Genomic DNA, 16,427 nt, shown 5'->3' on the forward strand with positions numbered 1-16,427 from the left:
CCGCATCTGAGGTGGACGCTCTAACCACTAGGCCACCATAGCAGTCCTTAAAACTAGTACTTTTTACAAACTGTAACATTGCAGCCATCTATAGAGTTTTTGGGGACTTATGTAGCTTATGCATCTGACAAAATAAAAACACGATATTGATAACACAATTTATTTCTTCCAAATATTTTGAAATTTTAAACTAATCTTCCACTATGGTATACATTTCCAAGTGAACATCCTGGTTAGTGTTAATCCCATTACATCTTAGTCAAGGTCAATTGGACATTTACTGATTAGAGTGAACCCTCTTAAACTTCTATTTTTCAGCATATGAATTAGCTTGCACTTGTTTGTTCAAACTGTTTGATAACTTTGGATACTTCCTTAAGTGAATGTTTAGCAGAATAAGTTATCTTTATCATATCTCAAAAAGAAACTAATATAGCATCCCAACATGCATTTGGATAAAGCTATACAAGATTATGAAGACACATTCAAATTCAAATTCAGGGCATGGGATTAACATTAGCCAAACTGTTCATTTGGAACGATAATGAATAAAGTAGTTTTGCATGCAGATGCAGAAGGTTGCTTTAAAAACTGAAAATATTTTAAAGAAAAGAATCGTTTCATAAAATATTTAACAATATTGTGCTTTTCTTTAGTGAGCTGTAGATAGGGATACTAGTCAGAGAAGGTACCTGAGAAAACTTAAGTTTGCAACACTAACATTCTTGCATTGACCCAACTTTGCACTTTTGAATTTGAGATGACTACATCAAATGGTAATAATGCTGATTATATGAATCTTCAACTCTTCTTCATTTGACGTAAAGTTTTTGAAACTCATCGAATAATACAATATTTCACTCCATGCAAGCATCTCACGACATGTAATATTACTTAACTTATTTCATAAAAATATTTCATATCAAGTGAACATTTGTGTCAGCTAAGATCCTTATTAACTTTTCAATTAATATATGAAATAAAATATGAGAAACCTGTTTTATTGACCTTAAAATATTCAACTTATTGGCTGATTAATTTGACAGCATCTGTTGAATTGGTGAATTACAAAAGACTGTCATCTGAACAAATGATTTTTTTCCGAGTTTACAACTTAAGATTAAGACAAAGAAGAAATGAACTCTGAAGCAAAAAAACTTGAATATTTTGGCCGCATGAAACTTTTTTTATATAAAAACTTATTCACTTAAAAGCATCTCCTTTATTACCATTTTTTTCAGGCAAGGCCAAATATAATTTTCTACATGCCATATGTAATGAATGAAAGAAGGAACCAAATGCATTAACACAGCTTCCAACAAACTCTTACGTTTGTCTAATCTGTGACCTACACTTCAACGTACAGACCCTGAAACAAGGAATTTTATCAGTTTGAAGCTAATGCTATAATTCCACAAATTCCATAAAGCCCTTGTGAATGATAATCCAGGATTAGACTCTTTAAACTGACAGACAACTCTTACAAGCCCTGGCACTATTTTTGGTGAGGCAGACATAAAAAGCAACTGCCACTAATGTTATGACATTATCATTGGTAGTTGTGTCTGGATGTTCTTCATGTGAACAAAATGAAATACAAAACATATTTGCTGAAAAATATTCTACAATATTAATTTTAAATTTATTGGAATTGTGGTTATATTTTAATTTATCATAAAGTCAATGCTGTCTTTTGGATTTAAGCATCTGCTATTTTAACAAAGCACACTTTTAATAAGAAAAGATAACAAAGCTAAAGTTCTCTCCTTTCAACAACTGAAAACAGAAAAACCAAGTTTGGTAAATGCATTTCCATTTTGTTTCAGATGAACAAAAACAAAGGGAAATTATAGATGGAAACAATACATGCAAAATATCAATGCATTTCAGTGACCATGAATGAAAAAGGATGAGATGATAGATTAAATGAAAATGTGAATGGAATAAAATTGGAACACAAAAAGGAATGCAAACAGGTTACAAAGGAAATCTAAACAAATGCAGATTTGGTAAAATTACCATTTTGGTCTTCTATAATCCCTCTATTTGAATTGTGCAAACATGAACACACAATCTTAACATTTGACAACAATAAAGCCAACTAATGCTGCCATAACTATTAGAAAAGTGACATATATGTATCTGCTAGCACAGGCAAATCATAAGATGAAAACATCCTGAGAAATCAAAATACCTTCTCACAATTTTCTACACAGTGCTGGACTTCAAGACCACTGGGTAACAGTGATTCTGCAAATCCATGACCTGTAGCTAAAATAAAATTATATAAGATTAGAGCTATCGGCAATAGGTACAACACAAACATACCTACACTACTATACACTTGGCAGAGCTTTTCACACAAAAATTTGTGTTGAGAAACCTAAGTTGGGAGAATGGGAATTTTGGTCCATAAGTCCTAATAATGTTGAATGCTGGAAATCCATCTAAATGTGGTAAGGACACAAAACACATGCATGCACAAATGCATGTATACACATGTATGTGTAAGGTCTATGACAAATCTGGTTGAAATTCAAAGTTCCTTTAGCAAAGTTATTCTGACGAGATTAAAGTTTGGAGGATTGGTAATCAGGGGCAATAACTCCTGTTAATGAAGTTGTGGAATGATGGACAGGGAAAATCAATTTCAGTTAGGGTCTCATTAATATAAAGCTGCGTGTCAGGTTTGGTTGAAATCCTACAAACCTTGGTCAACTTATGCTGCAGAAGCCAAAATGAGGACGACAGACAATCAGTAAAGATATCTCCTGTAAATAATGTACAATGGAAATCAAACTCTATTAATTTCTCATTACTATAAACCTGCCTATCAAATTGAAGTGAAATATAACAATCCTGTATAAAGTAATGCTATAGAAACCAAAGTTAGGATGATGGACAATGACGAGGTAATCACTCCTGTAAATAACATAGTGAAATACTGGAATTCAAACCCATTCAAGTTGTTATCTATATGAATCTACTTGCTAGCATTAGTTTGAAATCAAAAGTTAAACTATGGAAATAAAAGTCAGAAGGACAGGGATATCAGGAGCAGAACTCTTGAAATGATGTCACTGAACTTTGTAATTCAACCTCGTTCAAGATCCCATCAATATAAGGTTGCATGCCAAAAAAATCCAACCATTCATGGTAAAACAATACTTTAGATAATCAGAGGACATAACTCCCATAAATCACATCATGGAACACTGGAAATCAATTCATGTAAGGTCTCAACAATCAATCAGGCAAACTTCTGAAAATAATTTCACTGGATGCTGAGAATAAAAATCATTCAAGGTCTTATCAACACAAAGATGCATGCCAAATCTGGCTGAAATCCAACAATCCTTGGTAGAGTTAGGCTGCAAGATCAGCCAATCTGAGGCCACAACTCCTCTATCCAGATTATATAAAATCCTAATAATCCAACTATATCAAGACATCATCTATATCTATGAAATTTTATTCAAAGCCAATAAATCCCTGTAAAGTTATCTTGTGGAAACCAAAGTAAGCAAACATGGTTTTAACTAATTCAATCAATACTTCAATGAATTAACACTAAATTATTAATTTATTCACATTTCTTCCTTCAAAGTATAGACTAGCTCATGTCATCCAACCAAACTCAAAAATGCATTACAGTGGCAGTCAGAAGTGGCTTTGCAATCTAATTCAGCTGGCAGTCAGAAGTGGCTTTGTAATCTAATTCTGCTGACAGTCAGATGTGGCTTTGCAATCTAATTCTGCTGACAAAAAAAGCCATATCAAACTTTCCTACTGAAAAAATGACTATCTAAACTAAAACAAATTATCACAAATGTTGAAGTTGCCAACTTCTAGCACAACATAAAATGTATCATATGTTATGCTGAAAACAAAATACCATAAACTTATTGCTAAATAATTTGCCTTTAAGTTTCATTTTCTGACTGATGTATGACATACTTTACATAATGGGTTCCATGTCCAACATCCACTTTGACATTTGTCATATTTTATTTGTATGAAATTAAACTGGAAATGGTTAATATTCTTTAATTATACAAACAGGTGATTCTTGTCAAATAACAGACATGAAGTGTTTATGCAAATTTCATACATCCTTGGAACTACCATTCTGTGTTTTAAATGAATCCATACAAAAAATATGCATCTTCTTATATTAACTGTGGCATAATGGAGAACCTGGGTATGGAAAATTTATATCCAAACAAGTTAAATATTAAATATGATGTACATGTTACAAATGTTTTGTTTTAGACTACCTTTTACAATTCTTTGAAGCACTGTTTCAATAGAATCAGCTGAAACAACTTCTGTACTTGGGCTTGCACTCAGAAGAGTCAACTTCTGGCTGAAAGATAATAAAAGTCAATTAAAAAAGATGACAAAAATCTTGTATAAAAATCTTTTAATATTCAGTTTAAATGATCATAAAAATGGCTTTGATGCTGAGAAATTGTTTGCCATGATTTACATCAAAGATATTTTTGTCAAATGATTATATGTATCAGTTTCCATCATGCAATAAAATAAAAAAAATTGACTACTAAAATCAAAGTAACCCCCCACTTCCAAAATGCTGAAGCCTATCCAAAGCAGTTAATCCAGTCACTATGATGATTAAACCTGTAACTTTATCAACATATTCTTCTTTATTTACTGTAATTTCATTGTTTTTCCTGACATGCCAAGTTTAGTAAACCTTGTAGATACAAATGAGTCATATCAATTATATTGTCAACTTACAGATGGTCATATATGACAAAATACTGGAGATTGTTTTGTGTCAATGCACTAATCACACAAACAAAACAAAATGTGTAATGATAGCTCTTAAAAGACTCCCTTGAAGGGACTGATACTCTACTGACAAAAAAAAATTTCAAGAAAAATGCATCTTGTCATTTCAACTGCTCAGCAATGAAACCATCTCTGGTATTCTTCAGCAATAACTATATTTTCAAATTAGCTCCTGTGGTGGACATAACAAAAGTCAGACTGACACAACTTTCATAAGATATCATAAGAAGTTTTCTGGTGGAAACCCCATGATAATATGACATTCTGTTTTAGAGGAGTAACAATAACAAGATTTTCAAGATGGCTGCCATGGTGGCCATACTGGTTATCAGATTGGTACTATATAGTACTATATAGGAACAACTAGACATCATAAGAAGTCTTGTGGTGAAAGAACAATGCCATGTAGGAAGTCAGATTGGCACTGTTTTCATTTACAATAAAACAGAATCATATGTCAGTGTGTGTGTGTGTGTGTGATTTAGATTTTTAACCTAGCTTTAACAATTTTTCAGTCATATCACTACAATGTCTGCAGTGTGACAGTTTATAGTGATGTCTAGCACTGGGGCATAATGCCACAGACATGTGGCATGATATCCCACCCAGTCACATTACCCTGACACCAGGTCGACCAGTCCTAACACTAACCTCTTAATGCTGAGCGCCAAGCGAGGTAGCTGTTAATACCATTTTTGTAAGTCTTTGGTATGACTCTGCCGGGGTTCGAACCCGACCTCCTGCATCTGTGGCAGATGCTCTAACCACTAGGCCAACGGAGCGGTCTATGTCACTTAGTAACAGCTCATTCTGAATGACACTTAGTAAAACAATCCCATATTGGATTTCTGAGATGATATCTGAAGAATGAATGGACATCATAGGAAGTTCAAGATGGCCATATTAGGCATGCAAATGGCATAATTTTCATTTAGGAACAACTAGACAGCATACGATGTCTTCTGGTTAGAACCCCATGGCAATATTACTTCTCATTTTACACTAGCCCATGAAGAATTTCCTTTTCTGGGAGAAATAATCTTGATAATACACTTGAGTGAAATATGATAAATCATTTCTCACTGCCCATTGATTGACACTGATAAGGTTATGATCAAGAAATATTTATATATTTAAAGATGCTTACATCTTCTGCTGGTAAATATGGCTTCCTTGCATGCAGATGACCCTGGTTCAAACCAACAATCTGCAAATATTTCTTTTTAACTTTCATCTTGTTTTTATATACTATTTTACTAATTTTATGTTTTGTGCCTATGTACACAAAACATAGCAGAACATAAGCCATCTTGCCATGTTATAGCACCATTTTCATTTAGGATCAACAAGACATGCTTACATGACCAACGATTCAGAAGAAATAGATTTTCAAGATGGCCACCATGATTGGGGCCAAAACAAAAAATGTGTGGTTCTGGTAACTCGACCCAGCATATTTTAATGACCCTGAACCTGTAACTGTTTATAAATAGAACAAAATAATACACTGGAACACACCATACCCCATATTTCAACCATAACCATTAACATTTGTGCAAAGAAGTAGACAGCGATACTGTATTTCATTTTTGGTCTCTGAAAATCTTTGGTTAAAAATTATAAAATACACAAGTTGTCATTCAATCACATTTTTGGATGAGAATTAGAAGCATTAGAGACCAATAAGTTACCGGTGAGGGGTGGGGAGGATTTCCATCCACTAAATAATTTGAAAAAATATTCATGCTCAAGTTCGTTGAAAAAAAAGAACTGATTTTGTTACATTAGCTGAATTAAATAAACTATCTGAAGGCAAAAGAAACAACTCTCAGCCACCACCCAAACATTCAAAGATCAATTCCTAACCAGTACTTATGCACTGATTTCTTAGTTTCATGAGCAGCATATATCAGTAATAAATGATTATTTATTTTTGTTTAATACCTGCTTTTATTTCATTTCCTAGCAATACATGCAAAAACAGATCAGTTGTTTTGTCCCATATGTGTAAATATAGAAGTTAATCACACCCAGCCATGTGCAAGCATTGGCCCAAATGAAATCATGCATGTTTTCAGTGAGATCAAGGATCAAGATGGCTGTCCCTGCAAGGGTGATGCAAATTACTTTGGAAAATGCCATCATGTAGAGAATGTATGAGAAAGTTTGCATCATTTCCTGATATTGTTGAGAGTGTTTGAATGAGAACATAATGATTTGACTCTAAACCATTTGAAATAAAGAACATTTATAGGAAAGGAAATAGTTGATGTGCAAATCAGTCTGGGTATAGCAGATATTACTTGCAGCTTTCCATAGTTTACAAACAAAATATTAAACTTTTGAAAGTATCAGCAAACAGACATGTGAAGCACAAGTATTCTTAAATATTTAATTCGGATTTACTAGCATTTCTAACATGAAATAATTTCTTTGCAGACCATATCAAGTTTAAATTGGAAAATATGACGTGAACACACACAATCTGGAAAAATAAAGTCAATACCTACCTTCCTACCCTATATCTATCCCCTCTCCCTGTTACCTGATACACACAAATTTTGTGGGTCCCTGGCCATACTGCATGTTCAAGCGGATGCATTTTCATTTAGAACCAGCCAGGAGTCTTTTAATGAAAATCCCCTGTTGACATGACCATACATTCAGGAGGAGCAGCAACAAGATCTTTTATATGGCTACCATGGTGGCCATATTGGATGTCGGAGTAGTACCATTTTAATTTAGGACATGCTGTACCTCAGGATAAATGTGTGTGTAATGTTTCATATAAATCCTCCAAGTAGCTTGGAATATCAATAACAAACCTGTCATAGCAGACAGATGGATGTCAAACAATGGATGACAGAAAACAGGCCATCCCATGTGCTCTTCTGGTCTATTATGAGAACAGCTCAAAATGGAATCAGTGTTGAACTACATGTTTTATTTTTAAATATTTTCATGGCCTGATGGTCTTTAAGAAAGGAGGTAGAGAGCACTGCTGCTTTTACGGACATGGTCAAAGTATGTTGGGCCTCTGTGTTGAAGAAGTGTGCCATCCTATGAACAGGCACCCAAGCATTTCCGGTAAGATTCAGGGTAAGAGAAGGCAAGCTGTATTCCACCTAATGAAATGTTGCAACAGATACTAGATCCAACATTGAGCCCCACAATTACGATGTTACACATCAACTATTGGGTTTCCAAAAGGAAAAACATGTGGGGCTTGTGGAACCACCAAATATAATTCTAAGGAAAAAGTCAACAAGAAAAAGCATTAATAGACGCTTGGGACTTGTAACTGACAGATAAGTAACACAAAATGATGCTAGCTCTGTAAGCAGTGGCAGCAATTGAAATTAGATTCTGCCTTAGCAATGATCACTTATGTCAAAACTGTAGACCAGATAAGTGTCATCAAGGAATGATGACTGATTTCTGATATGCCAGTTTAGTCATTTTTGGATAAAGGTAGTATATCCGATGACTATTGTGCTACCTGCAAAGTAGTTGGAGAAGAATATCAAGGATGGTGGCCCACTCCACTTGCAGAAATTCATCAGTTAGATTTTATTACTTCCAGGCTGTTGCTAAGTAAAAGCTCCCTTTGGGTAGGTGGAGGACAAGTGGAGACATCTCAAGGAAACTAAGGCAAGAAGCTGGACACTATGCTGGAAATGCTTCATGATACTATGCAGGTTAGACTGATCTGGACAACTTCCACAGGATGTGACTTGCAACACTATGCAGGTTAGATTGATTAAATTAGAGTGCCTGTATAAACTGTGAGACCTACAGAGGAAGTGCCTGTGGTACTATGCAAGTTACAATGATCCATGAGTGCCTATATGAACTGGATGTCATTCGCAGGAATTAGGCCTGATCCAGGATAGTGCCTGTATCAACTGTACTATTCTAGACTGCTGTATAACTTGGTTCTTGGATACTCAGGCACTAAGATGGCATCATACACAGAAAGTGCCTAGCAACACTATCCAAGTCATGAAACTGGACAAAGTTTATTCTTCAAATTTCAGATACTGTATGATCAATTGTGGTCATAACCCATGGTGATCAGAAACATATGGCTAAATCTAGTAAGGAAGGAACGTGGCCATCTTGGCTGGCATAACATCCAGTTCTTAAGGTTCAGATGGGGTATGGGATATGGGTCCATATAGCCCATCTGTAAATTCAGGGCCCTGAGTGGCCGAGTGGTCTAAAGCACTCACTGTTCCGGATCACTGCCATCTCACCTCTGTCTGCATGGGTTCGAGTTCAAGGCTCGGCTAGCGTGGGTACGTGGGAAAAGCTGCCAGTAGCTTCTCGTGGGTTGGTGGTTCTTCCCTGGGTTTTCCAGGGTTCATCCTCCACCAGTTATTCTGGCTGCCATGTATAGCCTATCTTGTGCTGAAAGATGGCATTAAACCCTAGAACAACAACAACAACCATCTGTAATTCTGATACTTGAGATGGTATCTGTGACTGTTATTACTCTCTCCCTAGTAAATGATATCATTTCAAACCCTTGCATGCAGGCTGATCATGTCTTCGTCCCTCAATGTATGCTTCTGCACATTTCCCTTCAGTACTCATAGAAAGTCTTTAATATGCAAGTCTGACAGGTGTTCAAAGAATGACACCCAAAGTAAGCTCCACATGCAGAGTAACCATGGTCTAAATCTATGATAAAAACAGAGCAGAAAACATAGACAGGTGTAGTGCAGCATACATCCTGATTTATCAGCTTAGGAGTGTACATGCAGAGCTACACAATGTTATAGTTACCTATCAAAGGATGCACATGACCTGTACAGGTATTAATACTTATGAAGTGGGTACAATATTATCATTTCTAGTAATAAAATTACTGAAAGGAAGGCCAAGTGTTGACTGCCCATACAGGTAAAATCATTGTAGCATTACTTACAGTGACTATGAAGTGGACACTATGAGTAAACTATGTATAGAAAACTGACCTGTATGTATCCGACCATGGCAGAAGCTATACACTAATGTAAATGAGTTTTCTATAGTACTGGCCATATCTGCATATAAAAATGGTAATTAAGTGTCATTATTGATAATTACTAAGTGTTTCCTTAAATCCATTTGAAAGACTGTTACCTGTAGGAAAGGCCTAATCATGTTCTATACATGTCAAATTGGTAAAGCACCACATATATCACTATGAAGTGGATGCTAAGAGTAGAAAACATAGCAAAAGTTACCTGTATATATCCAGGTGTAGTGGAAATTATACAGCAATATTAAATGAGTTTTCTATTTTGTGCACCAGACCTGCATTTATTAACAGTTATGGCAACATGAGGGAACACCATCACAACCTGTGCAGATATGTACCATGGACACCTTACTGTGTGAATATGGCACAGTGATAACACTGAAAAGTCATAAACTTTGTTGTTGATGAAAGAAAGAACAGAGTTGGAAACTTATAGATGGAGTATAATTCCCTTTGAAGATGAAACTCCTGCCACTTGTTTAAAGGTAGAAAACTTCCAAACTGCTTGTATCAATTCTGTGAGGCCTCTCTGTCTGTAGAGAGTATGCTAATTGGTACAGCAGAAGTAGTATTACTGAAGACTTCATGGGGTTTGGCACTAATCCAGGTACCAAGGTGAAATCACTCTATCTAACTGACACTTAGGTGGAGAAATAACTTCAGCATCTTAGCTAAAATGTTTTAATCTGAGAGGGCTGGATTTATGAGGCAGTATAGTAGTTTTCCTAAGATATAGAAGAAGCAGCATTAGTCACCTTTTTGTACAAGCTGCTTGAATAGAGATAAGAAAAAATTTATTTTTTCATAATTTGTCTTTTCATTAGTTCCAAACAGATGGGATCTCTATTAAAGAAGACTAATGTGTGTAATTTACAAACAGGATACAAAAGTATTGATCAAATTTATATTATCAACTAGTAAAACTAAACTTAAATCTGTCTTTCATTTGCTGAAATAATAAATATATTCACTTACACTGCCAAAGCCACTACATTTAGAGATGATTTAATATTAAGAGATGCCATCACTCTGTTGGACCCCATCACACTGTGAATAAGATTGTTCTCCAGCTGATATGTCCATGTTGACTTATTTATGGTTGAGACACCAAGCAACTGAAATAAAAAGTGATACAAGAATTTAGGTTAATGCCTCTAAGAGGTGCTGGTAATAAAGACTATAGCAATGAAATTCATAAACAATAAAACTAAATGCTCTTTCAAATGATATTAGTATTAATGCATTTTATCTTTGAATGAATTTAGTTGCACAAGTTTTAACATAAAAAAGAATTCTTATAGCCACAAAAGTATGTAGACCTTCTCCATAATAATGTTTCTAACTAGAAAAAAACAACAAGATATTTATTTCAAATCAATGGCCTATTTTTAACAATAGTACCATAAAAGGCTCATTATACACCCACCCCATGTTTAATTGTCTTTTATGAAGGCCCTAGTAAGTTACAGTTGGCTCTGGTGAAGGTATATTGCTTTGAACTAAATGTAATGTGCAGATACCATTATTTACTTACTAGATTGAACCATGATTATGACCTCTGACCTTTCGATCCCAAATTGATGGATTTCTTTATTACCCTACGTGCAAGTCATCATATATGTTTAATCAATGACTGTACTATAGAAAAAAGTTAAACAGGCCTCTTCCCTTACCCCATGTACAAGCCATCCACAAAGTTTGGTCCAGTTCTGTTATGTACAACTAATGTTATTGTGAAGAAACCATTTTTTATTCTTTCAGTCACAGTGACCTTAAGCTTTTTTTCTTACCCTAATTGCAAGTCATCCACAAAATCTGATAACTATAGACACCTGACTACCATATTTACCATATATATTGGGACAGAATAAAATATCAATTTTTTTTCGAGTCCCAGAACTTATGGTGAAACTTGTTTTCAACTAGGTCATATGTCCCAAGACTTAAGAAAAGAATAAATTTGTGTTGAATTTGCGCCATACCCCATCCCACTGCATGTTGCAATAAAAAAGATAACACTTATTTGATAACAAAATAAAAGAAACTATTGTTATCTTGAGTGCATGTGTTACAAAAAGTATTATTAAAACAAGTTATTGCTCTGTAATACTATTTACCCACAAACATCAATGCCCGTTTGTATTAATCATAACTACAGATGCCAAGGAAACAGAAGTCTGGGTGGTGAATAAAAACAACTGGCAGCAAGCAGTAAACTCATTGTCTGAACTTACCAACATGACTTTGAAGACAAAATATATTTAAGGGTATCAATACAAAGGTTATTTTATTACAAAACAAGCTGACTTTGAATTCTTTTATGTTTTCTTGTTTTATTTGTTTTTGGAATATACAAAGTCAGCCAAGATATGGAAACTAACTTTGGATCCTTTTCACCAGTATTCACAGGAATTTCAAAAATTAAAACAATGGAACATACACGAACATTGTTGACCCAGCATCGCCCAGAAGATTTGGAGGAGAAAAAAAATTATTTGATGAATTTGTGAAGGCCAGAAGAGAAGAAGATGATTTCCCTGACAATATGATCATTAACATGGATGAAATTCTTGTGTACTTTGATCAAACTGCTGGATAGACTAATAATAAGATGGGGGGTTAAAAGTGAGTATCAGGACGACTGGTGCAGATTTAAAAAATCAGACTTTTGTTGTTGCATTTTCCACTATAGAAGATGTGCTGCCTCCAACGTTAAATTTTCATGGCTTGAGAAAGCTAAACAAATTGTTTTGCACCAAAACAATGGATCATATATGTGCAAGAGAAGGGTTGTGTTGATTTCATGATGCTACAGTGGATTAAAGAGTTTTATCTCAAATGCACAGTTTTATTTTTTTAAATAAAATTTTAAATTAAATTTCAGTTGGGGCACATTTTCTAACATGTAATTTTTGAATGATTTATAAGGTGTCTCACAACTTACAACTCAAATAAAAGTGATGTGTCCCAGAACATACAGTGTACAAAATATATTACTTTACAAATTAATTTATGGTGTCCAACAAATACAGTGTCCCAACATATACAGTAAATACGGTACTCCATTTATCATGTCTAAACAATTTTTTCCTCTCAGAAACAGTCACCTTGACCTTTGACCCAAAACTGATAGGGTTCTTCACATACCATCCACACGAGTTTGGTAAAAGTAGACAGTGAACAAACTCAAGTTATTGTGCAAAAAAGAAATTGGTATCAGATAATTCGGTGGATAGCTAAATTAGATTTAAAAAATAAAAATGTGTGCTAAAAAGTAACTCTTGAAAGATTTCATTTATCTTATACTACCTGGTTGCTATTTTCATGCTGTCCTCTGATTTCCAGATTTTCACAGGATTCCTTCTTCTTAATGATAGCATCTCCAGATACATCATATACAACATGGCATTCTCCAGACACATCAATCTGGTTGAGAAAGAAATGGCTTATTTAATGAAGTCATTCATTAGAAAATATTATTTCCCAACACTAAAAATCACTGTTTATTAGTTTCAATAAACTTTGTCTATGGCAACAAACAAACAGCAATGTAAAAGTTTTACTGCTATGCTATGTCTCCAGTTAGTTCAAAAAAAAATGTTGCTCCAAAATAAAAGGTATGTCAGCACCTCTGATTTATATAGGTGATTAATATCTTTTGGTGGCATGCATTCAAAACACAGAATCTAGTACTTATCTAGTGCAAATTCAGTAAGGCTTCTTGTTAAAACATGCACAGAACACATCTTTGTTTTAATGTTTTCTTTCAGTTGAGGAGTGGGTGGAGGTGTATTTATCTACATGTCATCTTCCTCAATGCAGAAAGTTTTCCAATGATGCATGCAAGGTAGTTCTCATGGGTTTCCTTTCTAGATCAACTTTTATTCAGTCTTATGTCCATGTTGGTACAAGATATTTTAGACAGGATTTGATCAAGAAGTAAACACTACCTACAAGGTTAATATAACCCTGAAAAATCTGAATTTAAGGGGTTACCTTGTAAACTACTTGATTTCAAACAGTTGGTTTTATCTTTTAAAAGATTTTCAATTTAATAAAAAATTCCTGAATTTTGCCCAAAATTCTTGGTATGTATTAGCAGGAATACCAAACACTGTAACTAAATAAAATGTATCACTTTTCAAATTCAATATTTTTTTTCTTATTTACATAGCTTTGAATAAATAAATAAAATGGGATGAAACTCAGTAGATCAAATGGCATAATTCATTATCAGTCACTAGATGGATTAGTGGCACTTCATTGTTGTGATGCACTAATTAAAACTGCACATAAATAGGTAATTTAAGGAATGTAACCAACCCGGATTAAGCTCTGTTTACAACTCAAAATGGAATTATGACCTCCCTTTCTGTAAGAAAAAATGTTCCTTGAAAACTTTTTCACCATCCTTGTGAATTCCTTGACAGAAACTTTCCACAGTTGTATTAAGCATGATATCACATCAAGCTCCTTTATGTTTAGAGTACACAAAGTGATATCTGATCAGTTAAGAACAAGCAGTCACATTGCACTGTACTTTTGCTTAGTATTGGTTGGTATGGCATTTATTCGCAATCATTTCACAAGTATTCTAAATATGTTAGATGAAATCAATGATGGCAGCTTTGGAGTATGAATGCAGTTTCATTCACATAAACAAAACAAATGAATTCACTTGCATCACAATGACAGACTTCCTGACAGTTCAGTTGCTATCCCTGAATCAATGATTTTAATCCCACCACAGTCATTCATCCATGCAACACTCCATCAAAATGTGAAAGACAATGTATGTTTACAGACCATGTCTCTTCCCAAAGTCTACTTTTGAACTTTACAGTAGGCAGGTAGTAGTATCTTACAGCACCTCAGCTAAAATTGGCTATGTAGTGCTACCATTAAAATTAATTCCTAACAAAATTGAATTGCCAAAAAACTTTCTGAGTATGAAAATGAAGCTCTTTACCTGATCATGAGGAACAGGAATAAGCAGATTTTTTATGAAAATCATGCTGCAAAGAATGCCATGAGCACTGATGTTTTCCACAAATATTCAAGCATACAACATATAAAAAATATTTTATCTGTAACAAAAGGTTGAATCCGATTTAAATCTGATTTACCAATGAAAAGTCTTTTTAGTGTCCTGCAGACATTTTAACATAAATTACTTTTTATTCTGCTTGAATCTGCAGAGTTTTTATAATATTCCTCCATGTAAAGTATGCCTACTTAAAAAGGGAAGCCTGTACCCTAACTGTCATTCACAAAAGTAAATCTATTCAAAAGGTAGCCCATCCATTCAATTTACTTTTTATAAAGGTTTTCCTGAACTGAGATATCCTTTCAGGAGCTCTACAAAAGACAATGCCAAAATCATTAAAAAAAAGAGTCACCAATGATTTGATCGTACCTCTGTCCTCTCCCCTGGCTCTGTCAGAAGCTGAAACATGGATATAATTCCCTTCTTCACATTTGAGCAAAAGATGGAGTCAGCATCCACAACAAAGACCTTCCCGACAACACCATCATTGTATTCAAAGAAAACAGGCAACTGTACCATGTCCACCAAAGTTCCCTGGATTCCTGATCTGGATGGACTGGACAGTAGGGCATTTGTTACCTGAAATCCAAGGTGAAAGAAAATGATAGGTTTCTTCTCTGATTCAAAAAAGCACACCTGAAATTAAAATGTTGCTATATTATGGGGCAGAGAGTGGCTTGTAATTAACAGAGGAGAAGATAGATCTAGTGAGAGAGCATCTGAATAGAAGCCAATAGGTTTCCAGTTTGAACCCAACATCTACTAGTTTTATGTAATTATGAAAAAATTATCAAGCTTAAATAGTTAGACCTCTTGCATGTGGAAAGAAATAGATAATTACACAGCTAATGTTAAATTGGATTGTGTATTAAATGAAAATTGCTTTCTGCCATGCTTCTATCTTATTTTATTAATTTTTTTTAAACTTTGTAGACCACCAAATAATCTAGATGAAAATTATTCTGATACTCTGCTGTTCTATATGAACTCCACAGATACCACCAACTGTTTCAGCAATTTAATGACACTGCAGGTTTTCTGGTATGCACAATCTAGTTTCATATTAACTAACCAGTAACAATAATCAATTCCATTCAATTTAAGTGAAAAGATCAATAAAACTGTTATGCATTGTGTAAACAATTCAACTGGATATAAATCCACCCTGTGAATAATTCTAATTAATACAATGGATTGCAATGATTTGAAAAACAAACTTATCAAAGCTATGAAGGGCCTCTGAAATTCTGATGACTTTGTATTTTATTGTATCAGATTCAGTGCTTTTAACTCACACAATAATCTTTGTACAATTACAAATAAATTGACAAAATTAACTATTTGAGAAACAGTAAAATTTACTTAATTTAATACACCATACATTCACTGTTTACATTAATTTCATATGTAATTGCAATGAAATAACAAAACAATAATGCAGCAAACAACCAAAAATATTGAGAGCTCCTTCGTGGAACAGCAAACTGTAGCAAATATATTCCACTCCCTCTTACCATTAAAATATCTAAAAGTCTTAAA

The 16,427-nt window shown here is 34.2% G+C and overlaps 1 protein-coding gene across 1 annotated transcript in view; it reads right to left on the bottom strand.

Annotated features, from left to right (window-relative positions):
* The window catches only part of LOC149803206 (microsomal triglyceride transfer protein large subunit-like), a 144,367-nt gene that overhangs the window by 118,113 nt on the left and 9,827 nt on the right, over positions 1–16,427 (bottom strand). Inside the window, exons 3-7 of the mRNA XM_089952828.1 lie at positions 15,258–15,467; positions 13,151–13,267; positions 10,817–10,956; positions 4,278–4,366; positions 2,195–2,271 (exon numbers count right to left, since the gene is read on the bottom strand). Of these exons, the coding sequence (XP_089808954.1) occupies positions 2,195–2,271; positions 4,278–4,366; positions 10,817–10,956; positions 13,151–13,267; positions 15,258–15,467 (633 nt within the window). The remainder of the gene's footprint in view (positions 1–2,194; positions 2,272–4,277; positions 4,367–10,816; positions 10,957–13,150; positions 13,268–15,257; positions 15,468–16,427) is intronic.

The sequence above is a fragment of the Sinohyriopsis cumingii genome, chromosome 3 (assembly GCF_028554795.1).
Source record: "Sinohyriopsis cumingii isolate HCF-2022 chromosome 3, ASM2855479v2, whole genome shotgun sequence".
Lineage (NCBI taxonomy): Eukaryota > Metazoa > Mollusca > Bivalvia > Unionida > Unionidae > Sinohyriopsis > Sinohyriopsis cumingii.